We start from the raw sequence: 24689 nt of genomic DNA, 5'->3' as shown, positions 1-24689 counted from the left end.
CCCAAAAAATACAAAAGCACTAATTCAAAGGGATACCTGCACCTCTATGTTTATAGCAGCATTATTTACAATAGCCAAACTATGGAAGCAGCCTAAGTGTCCATCAATAGATAAATGGATAAAGAAGATGTGGCATATGAATACAAGAGAATACTATTCAGCCATAGAAAAGAATGAAATCTTGCCATTTCCAACAACATGGACAGAGGTAGAGAGTACAATGCTAAGCAAAATAAGTCAGAGAAAGACAAATACCATACGATCTCACTCATTTTTAGAAGTTATGAAACAAAACAAATGAGCAAAGGGAAAAAAAGGAGAGAAAGAGAGACAAACCAAGAAACAGACTCTTAACTATAGAGAACAAACTGCTGGTTACCAGAGGTGAGGTGGGTGGGGGAATAGGGAGAATAGGGTATGGGGATTAAAAAGTACACTTATCATGATGAAAATAAAATGATAAAAAAATGGTTAAAATGGTAAATTTTATGTTATATATACTTTGCCACAATTAACAAAAAGAGTTAATGTGGTACAAGAGAGGTTATCCTAGGAGTTACACTTTTTTGTTAGAATCTACTCCCCCCATCCCACTCTCATTCCCACACCAGCCATCTCTTTCAGAGCCATGTTGATATCTGGCCATTCAAAATAATATGCTTATTTTGCATGACAGACTCATTTGACAGGTACTATAATATCATAGGCCAATGTCTGAGTGGTTGTTTTCTGGGTAACCCAAACACTGATCAATCTCTACAGAGCCTGCCCTTACCCTAACATGCCATGAGTTGTCTCAGTCAAGAGACTTTTAATAGAGTGCTCAGTCATTGTGTATGAGTAACAGAAGAAAAGGGTGAGTTACTGTCCTAAGTTTGCAGAGAGAAAATTAGAACACATAAGCCTGCCCATGAAGTAGGGGTGCCAGATTTAGCAAATAAAAATACAGGACACGTTGTTGTTTATCTGAAATTCAAATTTAACTTGGCATCTTGTATTTTATCTGGCAACATGCTTAAGTACTGAAAGTTGAAGAGAAAATAAGTCAAATAATCCAGAGTGTTCTGGGCTCACTGAGGTCTTACTTAACAGGGAGCCTAAACAGGAAAAAGTAAAAAAAGCTCCTTAAAATGTATTGGATACCCCTATCCCCCACTCCAAAAATAAAAAAAAAAGTATTGGTCTCCAGACACAATGCCTATGCTTAATCCAACTCAGAAGCCCCTCCCTGCTTTGGGTTTCTATGGTCCAAGACTTACTTTATAAAGATAGATCAGAGGATGGGAAAAAAAGAAAGTGAAGAAGGATAAATCAAAGCTAGAAATGGGTGAGAACATACTCAGCTTCCTGTTAGGCCTGGCCTCAAAAAGGGACTCAATTTAAAAAAAAATCAGAGGAAACTGGATTGTGACCTGGCTCAACGTGGAAGAGAAACAATGGTGGTAGGTGTCCTGTGGTCATATAGCAGTAGCACAGTTAACAGAATACCTGGGATAGTGGTGGGCTCTCTCTTCCTTCCCCAAAGCCATAACACTGCCTCCTAAGAAACTCAAATCACTATTTTTACTGACTAATACCCTGGGCCCCAGTTACAATAATGCCCGTACTGGTCAGGCAAGTACTTCTCGGCTTAACAACTCCTACAGCTTCCCAGCCATTTTTCCATCACTCTGCAAAATCATCTACTTCCTCACAGAACCTAGGTCAAAACTGAGGTCTCTGAACCCTGTCTTACCTTCAGGAATCTCAATCTGTTCAGGTTATCCTCCTAAGAATCAACAAAAACAGGTTTCAGGCTGTTCTTTGAGAATGCCATCTTTAAAAGACTCACATTCTCATCTATTACTACTGATCCTGTTCACATAGTGGTAATCCCTGCCTGACTCTGGCCTACCAAGATATAAATGGCCCATATGGCCTGATCATACTACAGTAGAATTTAGGAATCTTTGATATCTATCACACTAGGCCTGCCTGGGATGTCTACCACTCCAGTCCCTGAGAAGTGTGAGTGGGCGTACCCAGGAGCTAAAGGGTAAAATCAACAAGGTCCTTCATTCCTCAACCTGTCCTGAAGCACCAGCTGACTACACTGAGTCAGCTTTAAAGGCTGTGGCTGGTCTCCAGAATTTTTCCCCAGAGGGAGTAGTTAGTCGCTAGGGCAAGAGGAGCAGGTCACTTGGGCAAAGCTCTTTCAAGTTTATCTGGGCACCTCTAAGGTACTTACCAGTAAGAATTTCTGCAGCTCCCAACCCTCATTTATATATATATATTTGTAAATAGAACATGAGTGGAAAACAGATGATACATAGAAGGTCCTACCAGAATGAAATTAGATTCATGAATTCAAAGACTGAATATATTCAGTTTTAGGATCCTGATATGAGCATCACAAGTAATCCCCCAGATGCTCTTCCTTTCCACCCCGCCCCCCTTTCATATAACTGGAGACACCTTTCCCACCAAACCACTCTGCCTCACACCCTCTGCATTGGGCTCATTCATTCATTTATACACCCATCAAATATTTAACTGAGCTGATAACATGTGCCAGGCACTGTGCTTGGCGCTGGGGATACAAATGAATACTGTATGGTCTTTGCCTCCAGGATTGTCCCGAGCCAGCCCTGAGCACGGGATCACCGTGCCCTTCACAGCAGGTAAGTGCGGTGTCAGGGGACTGGCAAAACGTCAGGCCAAACATTTTCTAAGGTGAGAGTGACAAAAAGATCCTATTCTAGTTCAGGAAGATGACAACTTGGGAGCCAGGGGGCCAACGGGGCGGAGGGCACCGAGGACCCTCTGGGACTGGCTATGCGGAGGCCCCTACTACAGTCCTGGGGTCGGGTGCTCGGCGGCCGAGATGCGGGTACAACGATGACAGCCGGGCGCGAGTCAGCTGAGGGGTGTCACCGAAGGGACAGTTTGAGGAGACGGTTGGGGTGGATCTGGGGTGACGCCCAAAGAGATGTTTGGTCCTTGGGGCTTGAGGCTTCAGTGGATGGTAGAGGTGAAGTGTCAGGAGGAAGGAAGGTGGGAGTGGACCGGCAGGGTGGGGATGAAGGGCCACGGAGAAGGGCTGAGGGGAAGGGCGGCGGCACAGAGAGCTTTCCCCTAAGGGATTGTTTGGAACGTGAGGGCAATGGGTCTTCCGGACCCCGCCAGCCCCCAAAGAAACGTCCCTACCTCGTTTCTCTTCTCAGCGTGATCCTACGGTGCCCGCGGCGTTGGTGGAGGCGGCGGCGCGGCCGGCGGCGTCTCGCGCCCCTCTGGGGTCGCGTTGCAGCTGGGACAGGCCGGCGCCCCCCTCCTCTCCAGACGGGTTGGTAATGTCCGGTTCCCCCTGCAGCCGCGGCGCCGATGGTCCAATCTGGGTTGCCCTCATGCCGCCCCTCCGGACGGCGCGTTGGTTCGGTCCTTCGGGCCCGCGGTGTTTGGCCCACCTCCCCCGCTTCTCGCTGTGATGGGTGCAGCGAGTCACGCGCAGAGCTTTCCCGCGAGGGGAGCGGCGAGGCTTCCGCTGTGGCCCCGCCTTCTGCGGCCCGCGCCCCGCCCCTTCTGGGCGGTGCGCGGCGAGGCGCGCCTCGAGTCTTCGCGAACCCAGGTGACCCTGGGTGTGGGCCTAATGGCTTCGAAGACAGGTGTATCTGTGCACCCACTTTCGCCTAAAGCAGCAAGTCTCAACCCTGACACCTCAGTAGACCTTCTTAGGGAAAACGGAAAATGAAAATAGAGCAACAAAACCAAGGCCTGACCTCGGCGGAGACGGCTGAATCAGGATCATTGGGATGGGAGTGTAGTGGTGGTTGGGAGGCCCCAGGCTGTGATATTTTTAAAAGTACCCCATGTATCACCAGGTTAAGAATCTTGGTAAAACCTGGAACTGACAAAGACTCTCTCCTTTGACCCAAACTTTAGGATCCTCTGAGTTCTCTGCTGGACTAGGCCTGACCTTGGGCTTCCCCATAGAATCCAGTTTGAACAAGAATCTTCCTAAGTCAGTTTAGTTAGAATCCCCCACCTTTGGTATCTGACCACCCTTTGTATCTCACCACCCTGGTCTGCCTTCAAGCAAGAATTCCCCTTACCCCTGATGTATCCTCTTAGCAATTGCTATCTATAGTCTGAATGTTTGTGTCTCTCAAATTCACACATGGAAATATCCCCAAAGGTGATGGCTCTAGTAGGCTGGGGCCTTTGAGAAGTGGTTGCATCATGAAGGTGGCACCCACATGAATTGAATGAGTGCTCTTATGGAAGAGGTCTCTCAGCGCTCCCTAGCCCAATCCTCTAGGTGAGGATACAAGGGGAAGTCTGCTGCCCAGAAGGGAGCCCCTCACCCAACCAAGCTGCCACTCTGATCTCTGATTTCTAGCCTCCAGAACTGTGAGAAGTAAATTTGTTGTTTATAAGCTACAGAGTCTGTGGTATTTCACTATAGCTGCCTGCACAGACTAAGACGGTAATTTTCTATCCACTGACCCCCCCTATACTGCTACTTGGCTAGAAAATCCCCCCTCTTCTTGTTGGTGTCTGAGTTGAGCTCAATCTCTCCCCCATTTGCAAAATCCCATTTCAATGGTCCCCATACCTGTTGTGATGCCCTTTAAGGTCTGCCTTACCATCTTTAACAAGTGTCATGAATAACTTTTTTCTTTAAGAGAACTCATGCTCTTCCTGTTCCTCATGGAAGGCAGGATGTATGTGGGACATTGAGGATCCTGTTGTCTCTTTCTTCCTAACAAAGGTCAGTGGGGGATGGGGTGGGAGGTGGGCAGGTGGTCATTCAGCAAATAATATAAATTCCCTGGGTTCCATGCTTCGTGAAAGTTAGAGACTGAGACCATATGCATTCACAGGGTTGTTGGCTCACAGTCAAGGAAGCAGATAAATGTCATGCTGTGTAATGCATCCTCAGGCTTCACAGAAGTGGTGTGAACGGAGTTTTGAAGAATGAATGGTAAAGGGTGTGGGGGAATCAGCATGTCCAAAAGAACACAGGGGCAAAACAACTGATATGCTTAAGGTGTGGGGTATAATGGAGAGAGCACAGCAGATATAGTCAGGGGCTTTTGAAGAGCTTCCTATGATATACTAAAGAGTTGGGACTCCTTCTGTAAACAGTGGAGAGACACTGAAGGGCTTTATGCAGTGGGAGGAATGACAAATCAAATTTGAATTTCAGAAGTAAAATTCTGGGGGGGGGGGGCGGTGATGTGGAGAAGGCTAGGACTGCTGGTAGGGAGATTGATGAAAAGTTGTATGCTTGTACAGTTAGGTGGTCCAGGGTAAAGACTTAACCCAAACTAGGCCAAACAGAATCCCTTCCCTGAGAATTTGGAATTGGGGGAGAACTATACCCTTATTCATAGTTGGACTTACAATGGAAACTGAGATCTGTGACCATCTTTTACTTGCCAAATGGCCTGAGTAGCAAAGAAAAGCAGTTTGCTGAGAAGGATCAATCTGTTTCAAAGAAAGGAGCCAAGTGTAGACACAAAGAGGTTCCTGGGGGGCTTTCCAGCAGTGTGTTCCACTTTGGAGGCTCAGCTTGACTTCTACCCTGGGTTCATGGCACATCTTTCTATCATTTCATATAGTCTCATTTTTGTCTTCAATAAGCAAAGATTACTTCCTGTTATTTGTGTTATGAGCTAATTTTTGAAAAGGTAAAATCATGAGTCTTATACAAATATAAAATAAACACGTATTAAACTCACTAATTAGTGAGGGAGCTAATTCAAGAAACTAAAACCGGTTCAGATGAGGATTTGACTTTTATAAGTGTATATTTTCTACCAGACAAAATTAATTTGCATCACCAGGAACAAGAATCGTTTGCATTGTCATGGATAGAAACATTTTGCATTATTACCAGTATTCAAACAGATTTGCACTTTCAAATTTCACTCTAGTAAGAGCATGGATATTGAGTTACAGGAAAGTAAAGAAACCAATTGAGACTCTGTAGTAATTATAATGAGAAGTGAGAGGATCTGAATTAGGGCAGTGGCTGAGGAGTTAGATAAAAGGAGATAGATTTAAGAGAGATTTAGAATATAGAATCAATAGGACTTAATGCTTAATTAAATGTGTTGTTGGGGGAGCCTGGGTGGCTCAGTCAGTTGAGCTTCCGACTCTTAATTTCTGCTCAGGTCATGATCCCAGAGTCCTGGGATGGAGCCAGGCATCAAGCTCTGAACTGAGCATGGAGCCTGCTTTTAAGATTCTCTCTCTCTCTGTCTCTCCTCTTTCTCCCTCCCTTTGCCCCTCTCCCCCCGCTGGTGCCCACTAAAATAAAAATAAGTAAAAATAAATAAATAAATAAATAAATAAATAAATAAATAAATAAATAAAATGTGTTGTTGGAGGCAGGGCGTAAAGTTGATCAAATGACTATGATGACTCCCAGGGTCCTCCAATGCTGAGTCTTCTCTAAACCTCTGAACGTATCTTGGATATGTATTTTGGAGGTAGAATTGCAGGGAAATGTTGGGGCTAAGAATTGTGCCCTTGGGGTACCTGGGTGGCACAGTCAGTTAGGCTTCCAACTCTAGATCTTGGCTCAGGTCATGATCTTGTGGTTCATGAGTTTGAGCCCTGTGTTGTGCTCTGCAACTAATGGTGTGGAGCCTACTTGGGAGCCTGCCTCTCCTTCTCTCTGTCCCTTCCCTTCTTGTGCTCTCTAAACAAACCAACGAACAAACATAAAAATGTTTTGAAAGAATTGCTCCCTTGTTTCTCTTCTCCTGGCAGTGGTAAATAAATTATTTTTCCTGCAAGCTCTTAAAGAAAAGGTGCAGGGTCAGCCAGATGGTTCTGTGACCTTGCCCTGTTCCTAAAAGGCTGTAGATGAGGAAAAAGTCTAAACTTGGCCTATATAAACTGGAATTGCCTCTGGGTTTTTGCTATTGGCAAAAACAGGGAAAAAGATGTCCTTATGGAACCCAACTTCAGAAAGCCCCTCATGGGGTTCTTTCCTGCAATGAAATAATATCTTTGTTTCTCTTTGGACATCTGCTTATGCTTTTGCTACAGGCTAAATATCTTGGCTCACTTACCTTCATACAGCAAATCATGGCCACTTTAAAATGGAGGCCCCACTGTTCCCGAAACTGTTCTTATCACTGACTTAGTTTCCCACTCACTAGCTACTGTCCTTATCACTGACTTAGTTTCCCAGAGTTCTAATTCTAATTTCTAGAGAGAGAGAAGCTATAGTGAGTTATATATCCACTCTTGGCCAGTTGTGGCTAGGGATAGTGGAGTCAACTGGCACCAAACATGACCACCCAAATTCACCCCTTCATCAGGGGCTGTGTGGGGAGAGTCAGTCATCCATGAATTTAGTATCCTGCTTTTCAGAGAAGAAGCCATTGGGTAAATCCATAGGATCATTTGACAAACCAGTGCTTGCATCTTTGGTAGCCAACCCATGTCGTCCTTTGAGTCTACCTTCAAAATATATCCTCTAATCATCTACTTATTTCTCCACTGCTTCTATCCTTATCCAAGCCACCACCATGCCATGCCTAGACAACTGTAATTGCCTACTAAATAGTCTCCCTGAGGTCACTTTTGCATCCCTATTGTCCAGAGAGTGGCCTGAACAATCTTCCAAACTGGCTTTAAAGCTCTCCACTGTTTCCCATCATATCTGTCAAAACACCCTTCTCTTTGTGCATCATGTTTTGTCTACATTGGCGTCTTTTTCCTACACACAAAGATAGCTCCTATCTTAGGGACTTTTAACTAGCTATTTACTCTGCTTATAATGTCTTTCCACTATATTTTTGCAAGGCTAGATCTTTCTAGTCATTTATGTCTCATTTCACATGCCACTTCTTCAGAAAGGCCTTTTATGACTACTAAATACAAAGTAGCTCCCCCTTCCTTCTCATAGTCCCTCACTATTAAAGTATCTTCATAGCACTTATTATCTGAATGATCTTGTTTACTTTGTTATTGTTTCCCTTAATAGAATGTAAGATCCATGATAGTAGAAACCTTTTTGATTTTTGGCCTTCACTGTATCTCTACGTTGAGAACAGTGCCCAGATCATAGTAGATGCTCAGTAAATACTTGTACATGTGGATGAATGTGATGGAGAGAGAGAGAGAGAGAGAGAGGGAAACTGGAACCTTGAAAGGATGGGATTTGTGGGATAGGGATTACTATAAAACCATTTTATTTTGTCTTCCACTCTTTAAACCCACTCCATAAGACTGTACACTTCATGAATTTTCTGGTCATTTTCAGGTAGCAACCAGTACTTGTCACTGCTTCACTTTAATAATTAAAATAGCCAGACTAATAAAATAATTCTTTAAACTTCAAACTTTAAAATTATGGCTTTTCCTATCTCTCAGCTTGGCCCTACTATAAATGCCCATGTTTAGTGGGAAAAGGGGGTGAGGATTAGTAGATGTCTATCTTTTCTCCCTTGCTTAGCTTGCTAGCACTCTCAGAGTTTGAGCAGGGTGGAAAGAGAAGAGATGAGGAAGGTTCTTACTTGGCTAATACTACCATAAACTAGTTTTAGTGCTTGACAAGTATCTAAAGCTGACTCTCAAGGAGCCCTTTTGTAGGTTTTTCGGTGACACCCTCTCTGTTGATTGAGCTATTTCTCCTATACCTAGTTACTTTAATATGGGTGAATTCAGCTCTAGTTGGTCACTTACAACTCCTTTAGAAATCTCTAAGAATTAAAAAAAAACTTAAGTATACTTTACATACAATAAATTTGCAGATTTTAAGTGTACAGTTTGATGAGTTCTGACAAATATATACACCCAGGTAAATACTTCCAAAATCAAGATATAGAAAATTTACCTCATGTCCCTTCACAGGCAGTCAAACCCTGAGGCAACCTTTTATCTAATTAGAAATATCTAACCATTTGACAACAGATCTATTGCTTCCTTCTGCTGAGATCTCAACTTTTCAGATCCTGTCTCTCTGACAGGATAAAGAAACCCTAATTAGGTCTGTTACATGGCCCATATGTGGTCTATGGGGAGTACCCATGCATCCCTTTGTCCTGAAAAATAATGGGGGCATAGGCCAATCTCACCAGCCACCTCTTTTTGCTCTTCCAAAAAAAAGGTAGCTAATTGTTCTCCTGCTTTTTAGATTTTCCAGGTATGAGTTAGGTATGAGTTCTCTGTAACCCCAGACACATTAATCATATCAATTTCTCCAAAGAATTTCCTTAAAACCCTCTCAACTTGAACTGAACTTGGGATGGGACTCAAAGTCCATTAGTAATTCTCTCTAAAGATCCCTTATCAATGTCTAAATTTCTGGCCTTTTTCTCAAGGTGGGTGAGGTGATTAAAAGTTGCACACTTATTTTTCATACCCCCCTTTCCAAGTCTTGCATGATCATCTCACCCTTCAGTTTGGAACGTGGCATGTGCTGTCTTGGATCCTTAGCAGAGACTGAGACTCAAATCTCCCAAGATGCACATAAACCACCAGGAGAGGATGCTGATTCTTCAGGAGCTTTGGGGGATACTATAGGTCCAAATTGTATTCTTACAAATGCCTTATAAGGGAGACCATGTGTGACCATGTTTCATAAAAAGAGACCTCTAAAGTATAACTGAACACTACATACCAAAGGATAAGATTTATTTTGAAAGGACAGGGTAAGAGGCAAGTTTAGGACAAATAAAAGGTAGTAGATTTAATTTACTCATTCACTGAAAAACATTAATAATCTAAATGCCAGTACTGAATACCAAAATGAAACAGAGTTCTTGTCCTCAAGGAGATCATCATGGCCTAGCAGAAAAGACAGATAAGTAAATCATAATTAAAAGAGGCATGTGAGTGATAATACATTCAAATCTTGAGAACTGAAAATAAGAGAAATATACAAGGTGGTCTAATATAAGGAAGGTCTGGTCCAAGGAAGAGGCACCCAAATCAGAATAGGAGGTTGGGTGTCAGTGAAGGCTCCCAGAGGAAGTGACCCAAAGCTGAGAGTGAAGAGCAGATAGACATTAGCTAGACAAAGGAGGGAGGTGTATTCTAAGAGGAGAGAATACAAAGAGCCAAAGCATAGAGGCTTCTGAAGACAATGGAACCTTTGAGGAATTACAAATAGTTTGATATGGCAGAAATGAGAATAGGGGTGCCTGGGCGGCTCAGTCGGTTGAGCGTCCAACTTCCGCTCAGGTCATGATCTCACAGTTTGTGGGTTCGAGCCCCATGTGGGGTTCTGCGCTGACAATTCAGAGCCTGGCGCCTGCTTCAGATTCTATGTCTCCCCCCTCTCTCTGCCCCTCCCCCGTTCATGCTGTCTCTCTCTCTCTCAAAAATAAACATTTAAAAAACTTTTTAAAAATGAGAGCATATGCAGCAGAAATTGGTGATGAGGCTAGAGAGGTAGGCAGCACCCAGGTAGGAAAGCTATGATGAGTCATTAAAGGTTTTTAAACCGGCAAATGACATGATCTGATTTGTATTTTAAGAGGTCATTCTCTGTGGTATAGATAATGGATTGGAAACAAGCAGAACCAGAGGCAGGGAGACCAGAGAGGCAGATGTTGCCATAATCTAGGCAAGAAATGATGACAGCAATGGGACTGGGGAGGATAGTAAGGGACAGATTTGAAGACATTTCTAAGAGTAAATGGAACTTGGTAACAGAATGGATTGGATTAGAAGAATGAAAGGGAGGAGTCCAGAAAGACTTTGAGGTTTCCGGTCTGAGTTAGTGGGTGGTGATGCTGTTCGGGGAAAGAAGAAAAACAGGCAGAGAAGCAGATTTCAATATCCTTTCATTTCATTTGTTCATTAATTCAATAGACCTTTACTAAAGGCCTATTATATGCTTTGAATAACAAGTAAATCAATGATTACAATGCCCTGTGATAAGTGTCACTGAAAGAGGTACACACAGGAGAGCAATTAAATAAATAGGAAGGGTATGTAAATCACACTGAGGAATTAGGGGAAGCTCTTGGAGGAGACTGCCTAATCTAATCTTTCAAAAAAAAAAAATTGGGAAATTCACAAAACATACAATTCACCATTTTAAACTATACAATTCAGGGGGCATTTAGTATATTCACAATGTTGTTTGACTACCACCTCTATCTACTTTCAACTGTTCTGAGATTTGAAGGGTGACTAGGAGTTTGTTGGATGAAGAAGAGGGTGAGGGAAAGCATTTTAGGATATAAGAATAGCATGTTTGATGACAAGAAGACCAGAAGTGGCATGGCTAGTGTGAATGCACATGGGGGAGTAGTGTAAGACAAGGTAGAGAGGGCCCAAAAATAAAATGTCCCAATTTTAGCTTTATCCAGAAGGCATGGAAAGCCACTAAAAGGTACAAAGCTGGTGTCTGACATGACCAAGTTTGCTGTTTATAAAGACTACTCTGGAAGTGGTACTGGTGATGCTTTAGACAAGAGGAAAACCAGGAACATGAGTTGGTTGGGAGATTTTATGCAGTAATCCAGATGAGAGGTGATCAAAGTTTGAACAAGGGCAATGGTGGTAAAAATGGAGGGAACTGAAAACAAGACACAATAAAGATGCAGAATTTACATTACTTGATGACTTATAAGACATCAGACTAGAGGAAGAGTTTAGGATGATTTCCATCATACTGTCTTGGGTGACTGTGATGAGGGTGATGACATTCTGGGGTAAAGTTCTGGGGCAAAATAATTAATATATGTTGGTGGACTGAGTGTGAATTTCCTAAGATTCAACTAAATGAAGGATTTCAGAATCAGTTTTTTTTTTTTTAACGTTTATTTATTTTTGAGACAGGGAGAGACAGAGCATGAACGGGGGAGGGTCAGAGAGAGAGGGAGACACAGAATCTGAAACAGGCTCCAGGCTCTGAGCTGTCAGCTCAGAGCCCAATGTGGGGCTCGAACTCACAGAGTGTGAGATCGTGACCTGAGCCGAAGTCGGCCGCTTAACCGACTGAGCCACCCAGGCGCCCCCAGAATCAGTTTAATAAATGGATCTGGATCTAAGAGAAAGAGCTGGTAAATGAAGTCATTCATCTGGATGAAGTCACTCAGGAAAGATACTGAGAAAGATGTGCAGAGAACCTGGTACTGAACTTTAGGAACCAATATGTAAGGTGTATAAAGGGGAAAAAGCTATATGGTTAAAGGATGTGGTCATACTGAGGTATGAAGTGAAATGGAGCTGAAAAAGGAGAGAAAGCGGGTGGGGAGGGAGATACTGAACTAATTTGAAGGGGGAGGATGGTGGGGACCTGCGGGCCAATGATATTGCTTGGACTATGTTATTGTCACTGGGGTCCAACAGATCATACAAATCTCTCCACTCCAAATTAAGCAATTTATTACTCCATAAACTTCTCAGAAACAATTTCCCAAGTACATACAATTTCTTCTCTAAGTAATTTTATGGAATGAAGACATGTATTCATCAATTATGACTTATATCCCCTCAAGGCAGGAACCACCTTTTTTTTTTTTTTTTTTTTATCCAGAAACTCCTTCAGCTTCTTATGACCAGCTTTTCATAACTGCCTCCTTTTGCTACCCAGGGCCAGCAAAAAGATTCACCCTGAATTCCCCAGATAAACCTGAGAAGGGTGCCTGGATGGGATATGTTTGTGTGGGACCCTGGAAGGTTTATGGTTACTCTGGGTATGGAAAACAGAGCCCAAAGTAAGATTCTTAAGTCATATTTTCTTTTCCCTTTCCTATATTGCATCTCTTCACCCACTACTTTCATATTTTCTTGTCTGGATTAAAACTTGGAAGGGTTGGTGGAAGGGAGGCCTGACATTGCTTTTTCTTGAAATGCTGCAACTCTGACAGATATCTGGGGCTCTTTCTTTACCTTTCCTTGCCTTACCTGGACACAGCCTTCTAGGGAATGAAGCCCCTGAAATGAGAGCTAAAGGGCAGGTTTATGCTGGTTTCCCCAGGGCTCAAATCCATCCTTACTAAGTTGTATGAATACAAGGGAGGAAGAGTAATGACTGATTCCTTTGAGATTTCCCTATGGATCTCTACTTTTTAAAAAGAAAGCTGTTTTTCTTGGATACCCTAGACCTCAATATCTTGCCAGAAGTGATGAGGGCCCCAAAGCCTTGCTTGTGCGAGAATGCATAGGCAGAACGTCGACAGCTTGCATATTTCAGTTTGGTCCGGGTTGGGGGTGGCAGTGGAAGTTTCGTGCAAAGATGAATTCTGTCCATAATCTATAGCCAGAACATGAAGGACAGTGTTTTTATCCACAGAGGCAAAGGCAAAGAGGGCCATGAATTATATCTGGGTAGATTCCTTGTTCTACTCACCTTGTCCACGTTGACAGGCCAGAATAGTGGTTTGAGAAATTGGTACCCAATCACAGGCAAAATACAGAGGACCACGCTGAGGACAATACTCAGCCACATTTGTGGCAGGTTCAGAGTGTTCCTGGCCACACCTGTAAACAATGAGCCAGGAGGGGGAAAGGCTTAACCAGAGTCTAGACGAAGGGGGCTGTCAGCCAGAACTTAGATAACTCTCCAACCCAAAGAAGGAAGTTATTGGTTTGGAGACCATTTAGTCTCCTAATAACATAAATGCAAAAGAATTAGAGTGAGGTGCTTTTCTACAGGCAAAGTCACTGTGAATTCACATGCCTCTGTCTCCCTCTAAAGGCTGGGCAGGCCAGGAAAAATGGGGGTAGGTTACAGGAATCCTAGAACATTGGCCTAGACACAAAAATGGGATGCAGGGTTTTGGAGGGGGGAAAATGAGTGGCTTGATGACAGATGAGAGCCAGCCACATCTAATATCTACCCTCTCTATATTTTGCTCCCATCAAAGTAGAGATGAGAGATAGGAAAATTAATGTGGGAGACAATAAGGCAGTATGCCACAGTAGAAAGGATATTGGACTGGGAACCAGGAGAGCTAGATTTGAATAATTTTTAAAAACCTGCAGTCTCTAAAATGGTGCTAATAATTCTTGCTCTTTGTACCTCATAGGATGCTTACAAAACTCAAGTTAGGTAAGAAATTTGAAAATATCTCAGAAAATCTAACAGGGTAAAATATTCCCCCAGCTAGATTTTGCATCCTTTTAGGGCAGAGACCATGTCTTATTCATATCTATATCCACAGAACCTAGCACATAGTAATATGTGCTCAGTGAACATTTATTAAACAAATGTATTTGATTCACACTCCTCAACCCTACCCCCAACCTCCTTGCCACATACTGGGTGGGCATAGCCTTACCTAGGAATTGGAAGATGTTGGGGAACATTAAGCACAAGCCATCACTGTACAGGAAGAATAAGATGCAAAAGTAGAAACCCAGGCTACCCCAGGTGAAGATGTGGCTTATCATTGTCCAGTAGGTTGTCTCCAAGGCAATCTGAAAAGCACCCTCTTATGTGCAATACTCTACAATCTGGGGCATATCGGCCACCTCCCTTCTCCAGTCCCATAATGGAGGATGATCCCTTCCCACCTTCCCTCCCTCCTTCTTTCCATTTCTTCCAGACAGGCTCCCCACCCAATCCCCTCCCTACCACCCCCCACCCCCCAACACTGGCCACACCTGCATTGTGACCACCCAGAGCAAGGAGGTCTGCACTATCAGGGAGAAGGACTGGTAGTCGGAGATTTCTTTCCCATCACTGCGTACTGAGTTGTAAATGGTCCCCATAGGGATAAAGAACAGGACGAAGGAACTGTAGATCCCATGCACTAAACACTTCACAAATTCCTTCTTGTTGAAATAGAGGTTGTGCTGGCCTGGCTCATACAGCTCTGGGAAGCGTAGACTCCATGTTTCATTCACGTCCTGGAAGCACCAGAGGGTAAGGAGGAAGGCTCAGGGTCTCTCCATAGAAGGTCCCATCTCCATCAGAGTAGAAGCTTCTCCCCCTCACTGAGTCTGCTGCAAGGCTGCCTAGGAGCTTCCTCATGGATTACTTGAGAAGTGGAACCAGAGAACAGAGCAGTGACCACAGACCCTTCGTGAAGTCCCATACTCTAGGCAAGGATCTAGGTAGTTAAAGAAAGCTAAGAGAAGTTCAAGATGGTGGTAAGGACCTGGAAGCAGTTAGGATTGCAGAGTTAAGGGGGTAATTAGGGTTGGGGTAGCTGGAAGGGAGGACAGGAGCTTGGGATGGGGGGCAGTTGGGACATGAGTCCCCAGTTTTAAGTGATCCCTTAGTTGAATATTTTTTATCAAGAGCCAGTAAAAGGAGAGGGGGAAGCCAGTGGGGACCAGTTAGTCCCATGGAGGTATCCATGTTCTGTGATGGTCCTCCCATTCCTATAGTGACTGGTGAACTCAGGTGACAGGATTCTATATATGGACGCCATTGGATCTTCTTCATCTCCTAAATCTGAAACTTTGAATAACAAAGCTTGGGGCTTGTTTTTGAGAGGTTTTGGGTCCCTAGAATTAGCCAGATTAGTTGAAGCTAGATAGGACACAACTCATCCCTCTAGTTGCTCTGAGGCTAGCAGCTACTTCATGGAGAATTTTCCTTCCTACCCTGATGGAGACCAGGAACCATGATCCCATGATGTCCTTTTTTGGCTATTTTATTCCTCTTTGGAGGCTTCTATTCTATTCATTGTGCCCAAGACTGGAGGTTGGGGTAGAAAAGGAGGGAGAGGTATGGTACCAGGACCCCCAATGCCCAGGAAATTTCTGACAGGGATAGATGGTATCCCATAGGCTGACTCCCTAGGACTCAAAATATCATACCCACATTCCCATCCGTGGCCTTTAGGACTCTCACCTAGGCCACCTTGCATTGATTTATCTTATTATCTCTGTATGGGTCTCTCCTTTCTTGAAGCCCCTTGCTTTACCTAGTCCTGCCCTAATAACTCTATATCCTTTCACTACTGTTATGCACACTCAATTTACTATAAGACACAATTTCCATGTATCTCTATAAAGATAAAATTGAACACAGGAAAACTTGGATTTATAAAACTAATGATTATTTCTGGGGAGAAGAATTCTTTATCTTATGATACCTCTTCAGGTGATGAGTTCCCTTCCTTGCCCTAGAAATTACATTTATAATTGACTTTGTAGAACTCAGCTCTTTTTGTCCTCCCCACTCTTGGGAACATTCCTCAAGGGCCTAAGGGCTTTATCCCTGACTAAGAGGCTTGTTGCTGGTCTTACCTGGTCAAACAGACTCAAGCCCAGGACAGGGAGGGAAGTGTAGACAAGGTTGTAGAAAGTGATAAACCAGGTATCATACACAGTCTAGAAGAATACCAAGGAGATTTCTTAGATTCCTCTCTTTTCCAAAATCCCAGCTCTACCTCCCAGGTTCAAGAGAGCCCCATTTGCCCCCAACTACCTAGCACTATACTAACCTAAAGCAGGATTTGGATTTCGGAAATCTGACAGAGAAGGGTGACCCCAATCTCTATTTGGTCATACTCTATTTAGAACCCTGGGTCTCAGGCTGGGCAAGGCCATATCAAGTTTGGTTGTGGCCAACCCTACAAGGTTAATTGGATCAACCCTACTGCCATGACCTGAACAATCCATGCCTGCACATAAAAGATCCCAAGTGCCTGCTAGGGAATGCTAGCTGGATCCCTGCACTCTCAGGCATATAAGCCTCTGGCGTCTTTTTATCTGATTTATGGCATTCAGTAGCTTCTATTACACTGGACACTTTCTAACACTAGCAAGTAGAAGAGTCCAATGACCCTCCCCCAGCTGGGTGCTCCATCCTGGGGCCTAGAGAGGGCTCCTTTACTAGCCACAAGAGGTCAGCAAAACACATACATACACACACACCTCTCAGAAACTAGAATGGCTTTGCTAGACACTGGGGGTATACAAGTGTACTACTTTCAGCTGACCAGTCTGTTTCCCTCAGAGCCCAAGGTAACAAAGGTGGTAGAGATCTCCCAAGATAATCATTCCTGAGGTTATTTTTCTTGGGAATCCTTGAGAACCCTGAAAAACTTCTCATAGGAAAATGGATTCCTTGTAGAACATAAACATCCAGGTGTCACTTTCCCCCACTACTATGGGGGAGATTTAATACTCAAATGTGAAATCAATTCATTAGAGCAACAACAATTCATGTCTGGGGCAGGGAAAAGGGGGATCGTGGTGGGGAAGTAGAAGTAAAGGGAAGCTGTGTTTTGAAGTATGGCTACAGGTAAACCCCATAGTCACCCTGTCTGGCAAGTCTTTGAGGCTTAGCCTGTTCCATAAAGGTTACTTTGGATGATTAAAAAAAACCCTCCAAGATCCAAGCATTTCCCCATATTATCTATGTTTGGAAACTATGTCTCCATGTAAGGTCAACGTTGAAAATATCTTACAGGAGAGTTTTGAAGATGAAGTCCAAGTCAGAGCTAAGCCAGAAAAGTTAGGGTATGGAAATATAAGTTTAAGTGTTAAGGTTAGTAGATGGGATCACCATGGATAAGGAACTTTATGGATGGATGGCAGCATATCATACATTGGTCTCCAGAGAAGAAAAAGGGTCTGAGCTGGCTAAAGTGGAGGGTGAGTAGAGAAGACCCAGCTGACCAGAGTGGGGAATACCACCTGACCTCCTACCTGTGCAGAGAACCCGCTGAAGAAGGCATACCAGAAATGCACCAGGGTGAAAGCAAAATTTTTGTAAAAGAAGTAGCTGAGAAACTTGCACATGCGATTATAGGACCAGCGGCCATGGACCAAGAGTAGACGCTGAAGATAGTGGAACTGGGAGAAGGCATAGTCACTGTTGAGCATGGCCTGCATTCCCTCCTGGCCGCTGATGCCAACCCCAATGTGGGCAGCTGCAAAGAAATCCCAGAAGCTTCTCAGCCACAGAGCTTGTCAGTTGGGCTACCAGCCTGGGAAGTGTAAAAGAAAGTCTGAGATCATGTTGTACAAATCCCTTATTTTACATTTGGAAAACACTGTTAGGCCCAGCTCAAAATGGCACTTAGTGGAGCCTTTTTCTCTTGAGTGGATTGCCCTTTTCCTTTAGTGGATTGTCAGAAAATAGCCCTTTCATCTACACTTTGTTTTGGATGCTGCCACTCAAGAATGCCTGGCATGGCTAGTACTAGAAAGCTTTCCTGGATGGTCTTTGTACCTCCTACAGCCATCTGGGCTCTTTCCTGCTGTCCAAATGCTGAGGTAAAAATTTCTTGTTATCAATAAAAACCACACTCAGATATCACCTCACGCCAGTCAGAGTGGCCAAAATGAACAAATCAGGAGACTATAGATGCTGGAGAGGATGTGGAGAAATGGGAACCCTCTTGCACTGTTGGTGGGAATGCAAACTGGTGCAGCCGCTTTGGAAAACAGTGTGGAGGTTCCTCAAAAAATTAAAAATAGACCTACCCTATGACCCAGCAGTAGCACTGCTAGGAATTTACCCAAGGGATACAGGAGTGCTGATGCATAGGGGCACTTGTACCCCAATGTTTATAGCAGCACTCTCAACAATAGCCTAATTGTGGAAAAAGCCTAAATGTCCATCGACTGATGAATGGTTAAAGAAATTGTGGTTTATATACACAATGGAGTACTACATGGCAATGAGAAAGAATGAAATATGGCCCTTTGTAGCAACATGGGTGGAACTGGAGAGTGTTATCCTAAGTGAAATAAGCCATACAGAGAAAGACAGATACCATGTGTTTTCACTCTTATGTGGATCCTGAGAAACTTAACAGAAACCCATGGGGGAGGGGAAGGAAAAAAAAAAAAAAGGTTAGAGTGGGAGAGAGCCAAAGCATAAGAGACTTAAAAAGTGAGAATAAACTGAGGGTTGATGGGGGGTGGGAGGGAAGGGAGGGTAGGTGATGGGCATTGAAGAGGGCATCTTTTGGGATGAACACTGGGTGTTGTATGGAAACCAATTTGACAATAAATTTCATATATTAAAAAAATTTTTCTTATCACTTAAAGCCATTTACATCAGTTGAAGATGCAGCATGGATGTCAATCTAACATAATATTTAATTACCTAAGTTTATTTAAGGAGCTAAAATCCACCTGTTAGGAGGAAATAATGATGTACATACTTTGTTAGTAGCAAATTCTTTAGGAGGCTTAATATGACTTTTTCTGGATAAAACAAGGATTAGGATTGATGGAAAATGAGACTGAAGTGCCTAAAAATTTTAGTCTACTTAGTGTAGGGTAAATTCACTGATCTTCTGGTATATACCTACTGTATTGCTTAATGGAATAATTGAAACCTCTAAGGCCCTAAAAATCAGAGGAGTTCTAGAAAGTGGGGAAGAGTGCAAGAATACTTTCTAGTATTAAAGCCGAGGCTAGAATGTCTGCTAGTGTTTCCTGGATGGGGAGAGAGGTTGGACTAGAGGATCTCTAGGTATTGTCCATATCTCAGAGAACCACAAGTTGCTGGAAGCCAACAACATTCAGCTGAAATTAAAACCAGTTTCAGTCATTTGCTTTTATTGGTCCAAGGCCTCAGTAAGTCTGCTATTCTTCTTCAGCCAGGGGAGTCAGAGCAAGTTCTTGCAAACACTGCTTCAGGGAAGAAAAGATCCCTGCATTGTGCCTCATAGCTAATTCCTCGGTTGGGCAGTCCTGTCTTCTGCCTAACATTGCTCAGGCCTACAGCCTTCAAAAACAGAACAGATTGTGACTCCTGCCCAGGGGTTCTTCATGTAGCCTTTGATGCCATCTTGGAAAGACGGTGTGGTAGTTGCACAACCTGTTGTTCTGTGAATATATGCGTATGTTCTTGTGGGAACCATGTGTATTTGTGTGTGTATGTGTGTGTGTAACTGCATGAATCTGAATGTTTGTGCATGTCTGCATATGGACTGATATATGCATGTGTAAATAAGTGGGAGCGTAGGTATAGAGGAGGATGAATGAAGTTGCAAAACATTATAAATGTACAATACATATGATATGCAGGACTGTGAACCAAGAACACAGTGCCACCGAGGTCAGTTTTGTCCCTGGAGGAAGGAAAGGGCAAGCCCATGGTTGAAGGTTACTGCCCCCAATCCTCACATGCCTTTGATCATGCTGACATCATTGGCCCCATCCCCGATGGCCAGTGTCACCACCTTCTTGTACCTCTTCACCATCTCTACCACCTGGGCCTTCTGAAGGGGTGTCATCCGGCAGCAGATAACTCCCTTGCACATGCACGCTGTTCGCACCAGCTCCAACTCCAGGTTCCCTTCCAGAGCATAGGCCTGCAGCATCAGAACAAACCCACATTTCAGGTTGACCAAAAAGGTTCTCAGGACAGGACCTTTCTAGGCTCTTCCCCATCTCCATACTCTCCTGTATTACTTAGGTCATGCATAGAGGCTCCCAGGTGCTCCATTCCCAAGGGAGACAAGTGCCCAAGTCAGTTCTAGGCATCCTCACAACTGACACAGCCTCCAATTGGAAACCAGTCAGCCCAGTTGACTGGGCTATAAGGCCAAGTGACATTTTTGGAGGACTTGTTTCTGTTTGCTTTCCCCTTGCCCCTAAATGACAGGTCACATCAGTGGTGAAGAATTTGGATAAGGAAGGAATATGCCCTTAGCTTCTCTCTCCTTATTATTCCTGGCTGGAGAAGGATAGGGAAAGGTGTCTATCAGGAAAGGGCATCAAAAGAGGGGGGGGGGGAAAGGGTGACTCATGAAACAGAGAAGTGGTCTTGAAATTTCCCTGAAGTGGGCTGGACCTAGGAGAAGAGTTCTTTGGGAGAACAGAACAGAGTTGTAGCTCTGTGTTGCCCACCAGACTGCAGCCATTGATGATCAAGCCATAGTTGCCATTGGGCACCTCCTCAGGTATTCTGAGAATTTGGGGCTTCGAGGTGAGGTAAATGTTTACTGGGTCTGATTCCAGTAGAGACTCAGGTTTCATCTTGTCCCTGGCTGACCTGAAAGCCAAGAATACTGGTTAATGTCTGACTGGAAGCCCCAGAGTTAGGAAGGAAAAAGTGTCCCAGAATGAAAGTGGGTAATGTGGATAGAGCCTCTACAAAGCAATAGCCAGAACCTCAGACTTGACTGCCTCCTGAGACCTGCCATTGCCTTAGGTCCTTGACCATCTACACACCACACACCACACTTCTCCAACCTCAGAACTCCAACTCCTTGAGCTGTAATGCTTCTGCACAAAATCATATAAAATATTTTAGGTTTTTTTGTTTTCCCCTTCTCCATTTCTTCTTTGTTCCTTCTGGAGTGTGGAAGTCATACTAAATGAACTGTGGCAGTTCTCCCATCTATCTGTACCTGAGTTCTTGCAGAACAGTCTCATTATTCTTGCCTTCCACGATAAACATCCCATCCATTTCTTCCTCAAATATGTTACAGGCATAGGCAATGTTCACAGCAGTCTCTACAGGGAAGGGTGAACACAGGTCACATTTTGTCTGTGACAGGGTCTTTACAAAAGTGTACACATACGTAGGCTCTCACAGTGGGCAACAGAGCCCATTTGTTCATGTTTGCCATGGATGCAGTCAAAGTGTATTTTTCATGAGTCACTGGAGACCATATTCAAACACACAGGAGACTGTTTACCTAGTACAGACTTCTGAATAATTTATCAATAATTAGGATCATTCTGGCTTAGCCTTTCTTTTTTTCTCATTTTTTAATGTGGAATGCTTCATGAATTTGCCATCCTTGTGCAGGGGCCATGCTAACCTTCTCTGTATCATTCCAATTTTAGCGTATGTGCTGCTGAAGCAAGCACCATTCTGTCTTAGTCTTTCAACAGATCTTTCCCTCATTTCTTAAAACAATTCCAAAGAGTATACACTTCTCCAAATAGTCAGGATGTACATCCCTGTGCCTGTGTTTATGCTAGATTTTATGGGGGACTGGGATGTTTTGGTTGTGGTCTTTTCTTTACATCAAGAAATCTGGAATTTGGAATAAATTCATACTAAGGAAAAAAATTTTCCAAAAAATAAATCCTGAACCCTGACTGCAAGTGATATCAAAATTCAGAGGAGAGATTGGAATTGTTATAGAAAATTTCCTGGAAAAAGACTTTGAGGGATGAGTAAGACTTATTTAGGTGAAGAAAAAAAACATTTCAAATGGGAAAACAACTCAAACAGAGGCTCTAGAATAGGAATTTGATTGTTTGGGACATACTAAAGATGATGGTCACTTCAAGTTGCAGTATATGTAAGTAGCAAGAAATTATCCAGATCTTGAAGGCCAGACAGTAGAGTCTGACTTTACCATGAGGAGTTCCTAAAGGTATCTGATCAGAGGAATAACATATAAAAGTAGTATATTTTAGTGAGATTAAACTGATCGTATGTAGGCTGTACTGAAATTAATAAGGACAAGAGACAGAAATCAGTTCAGAAGTTTTTGCAGAAGTTCAGAAGTACAGCAAACAGGGAACAAAGGCTGAATTAAGGTGGTCGCACAGTCAAGGGGATCTTCAGAAGATACGGTGGGACATGGTGAGAGAATGAATCTTTGGGACAACAGAGAGGGTGCAGTCAAAGATAACTCCAAAGTTTTTAGCTTGTGGGTTTCTGGATGACAGGGATCATGTCTGATTGAATCATCTCTGTTTCCTCAATGCTTAATACAGCATCTGGCATAAAGTATACTCTTAACAAACTGTGTGCAAGACTGGGAGTAAAGATGTCCTGTAAGGACTTGGCCTGGGTTATAAGGTAATTATGAAATAAATGGCTAAGACAAAAAGAAAATACAAAATAATATAAAGAAATGGCTAAGGTGGGTAAGGAAGAGGATTGGTCAGGTCAGGACCTCCCCTTTACCTTGCTTATCTCCAGTTAAGACCCACATTTTAATTTGGGCTTTGTTCAGGGTGGCGACTGTCTCAGGTACCCCATCCTGCAGCTTGTCTTCAATGGCTGTGGCCCCTAACAGCTTTGAACAGAGATAGTAGTGAGTGAGGAAAAAGGAGAGCATCACAGCATTTAGCTCTACCCAACAACTCAACTGGCACCTCATCACATTCTTATTAAGTTGTCTCTGTCCTGGCATGAGGATCCAGATAGTATAAAATTTAGCACACTCTGCTTCTCAATAGATTCAGCTTTTCAAACACATAAATCAAATTTAAAAACAGAATATTAGGGATCAAAGAGGGAAAAGACTTGCCCAAGTCATACATGAAGCTGTGTGCCACTTCTAAACCATCTGTTTCTCAACACACTTTCTGTTCTCTCTTGCTTCACAGCATACTTCCTGGCTTGCAGGGTTGGCCACAGGGCTGGGCACCGGGACTCAGTCTGAGGAACTGACAGATGGACAAACTACTGGCTGATTTCTGCTAGGCCTCCAGAAGGACAGAGTAGAGGTACTAACCTAACAACTGATTATGGAAGGAGATTTGTAAGCTTTGGGATCTCTGTGTTTTCTCATTTGGTATCAATAGTTTCTCTTTTTATAGCAGAGCCAACCTGTATCATTCTGGTAAAAAATACTTTGGGATCACCCTTAACTTCTCTTTCTTTCATATTATAATCTAATCCATTAGCAAATCCTGTTGGCCCTACCTTTTAAAAAATGTACAAAATTCGACCACTCCTCACCACTTCTACTACTTCTACCTAGTCCAAGCTATCATCATCTCTCACCTGTACTATTCCAACTACCTTCTAATTGGTCTCCCTTGGTCTATGATTGCTCCCCTATAGTATAATCTCAACACAGCAGTCAGAGTGATTGTTTTGAAAGCTATCGCATCACTTCATTGGTTGAACTCTTCAATGGCTTTCCATATCTCATTATAAGTCCTTACACTGGCTTATGAGGGCACTCTACTACTTCCTTGTCTCACGTCCTTTTATTCTCTCCTCCTCACTTAAACTGTACCAGCCAGACTAACTGCACCTTGCTGTTCAACTAACAAGTTAGGCCTGCTCCTATTTCAGGGCTTTCACTCATGCCATTCCCTCTGTCTGGAAAGCTAATCCCCCAGAGATCTGCTTGGCTTGCCACCTTCTTCACGTCTGCTCAGACTAAACAACCTATTTAAAATAGCAACTATGTCTTGCCCTCTCCAAGACATACATGCATATGCTGATACTCCCTAGCTTTATTTTCTCCAACAGCACTTTCATTATCTGACATACTACATATGTCACTTTTTTGTCTGTTTTGTCTGCCACTACATGCTCAGGGCTTAAAACAATGCCTGACACATAGGAGGCACTTAATAAATATGTTGAATGAATGAATGAATGAATGAATGAATGAATGAATGAATATTTTGTCTTGATTATTCCATCAATTAGTTGTGGATTATCTAATTTGTGCATTATTCAGATCCTCATTTCTCCCAGATTACTTAGTTTCTGTGAGCAGCTTTGGGATAAGATAAAATTTCTAACTAGTGTTTTCCCCCTATTATTTACAGGGGGAAAGATTTAGGACATCCCGAATCAGCTTGGATTCCAGTATCCTGTATCTAGAGAAGCTTGAACCTATTCATCTGCTGGAAGCCACTCTCAGAGATCTTGCTCACTCTGCTGACTGCCACCCCCAATTCTGCCCCCAATATGTCCCTGGCTTCCTCACACCAACCATCAAATCTTTTTCAATCTCTTCATAGACATTTGACATTTTATGTTCCCGATTCTCCAAAGACAGGCAGGCTTCACTGTGCTTCTTGCTCCAGGCCTGGAAGAATGAGTTATCCAGTTCTCGGTAGGCCACCATCAGGGTGCGGAGGCCTTCAACGGCAAAATC

General features: G+C 43.3%; 2 protein-coding genes, 1 long non-coding RNA gene and 1 other non-coding gene across 8 annotated transcripts in view; 1 reads left to right on the top strand and 3 right to left on the bottom strand.

The window, feature by feature from the left end:
- The window catches only part of RUSC2 (RUN and SH3 domain containing 2), a 67542-nt gene extending 64040 nt beyond the window's left edge, over window positions 1-3502 (bottom strand). Inside the window, exon 1 of the mRNA XM_006939262.4 lies at window positions 3187-3502. The gene's annotated coding sequence lies outside the window, so the exon portion shown is untranslated. The remainder of the gene's footprint in view (window positions 1-3186) is intronic.
- LOC102899827 lies at window positions 477-24531 on the top strand. Of its 2 annotated transcripts, XR_002148306.2 has the most exons (5): window positions 477-2660; window positions 4662-4747; window positions 22558-22642; window positions 23176-23295; window positions 24358-24531. It is a non-coding gene; the product is annotated as an uncharacterized LOC102899827 (long non-coding RNA). The 2 variants fall into 2 exon arrangements; XR_441714.4 differs by lacking the exon at window positions 22558-22642 and having other exon boundaries at window positions 485-2660.
- The window catches only part of LOC101086263 (phospholipid-transporting ATPase FetA-like), a 99703-nt gene continuing 87336 nt past the window's right edge, over window positions 12323-24689 (bottom strand). For 2 of the 4 annotated variants that reach the window (XM_006939264.4, XM_019816158.3), the window contains 11 exons: window positions 24525-24689; window positions 22751-22862; window positions 21231-21336; window positions 20728-20872; window positions 20006-20189; window positions 17566-17789; window positions 16159-16242; window positions 14563-14808; window positions 14238-14376; window positions 13307-13437; window positions 12323-13210 (listed from right to left, as the gene is read on the bottom strand). In XM_006939264.4, coding sequence (XP_006939326.2) covers window positions 13019-13210; window positions 13307-13437; window positions 14238-14376; window positions 14563-14808; window positions 16159-16242; window positions 17566-17789; window positions 20006-20189; window positions 20728-20872; window positions 21231-21336; window positions 22751-22862; window positions 24525-24689 — 1728 coding nt within the window. In that variant the 3' untranslated portion in view covers window positions 12323-13018. Of the gene's footprint in view, window positions 13211-13306; window positions 13438-14237; window positions 14377-14562; window positions 14939-16158; window positions 16243-17565; window positions 17790-20005; window positions 20190-20727; window positions 20873-21230; window positions 21337-22750; window positions 22863-24524 lie in introns of those variants that run through there. The other 2 variants (XM_019816159.3, XM_019816163.3) reach the window with 2 other exon arrangements.
- Window positions 21594-21696, bottom strand: LOC111557703. The gene has a single exon (XR_002737931.1). It is a non-coding gene; the product is annotated as a U6 spliceosomal RNA (small nuclear RNA).

The sequence above is a fragment of the Felis catus genome, chromosome D4 (genome assembly GCF_018350175.1).
Source record: "Felis catus isolate Fca126 chromosome D4, F.catus_Fca126_mat1.0, whole genome shotgun sequence".
Taxonomy (NCBI): domain Eukaryota; kingdom Metazoa; phylum Chordata; class Mammalia; order Carnivora; family Felidae; genus Felis; species Felis catus.
The sequence above is the reverse complement of the archived record's forward strand: the minus strand, read 5'-3'. Positions and strand labels throughout refer to the sequence as shown.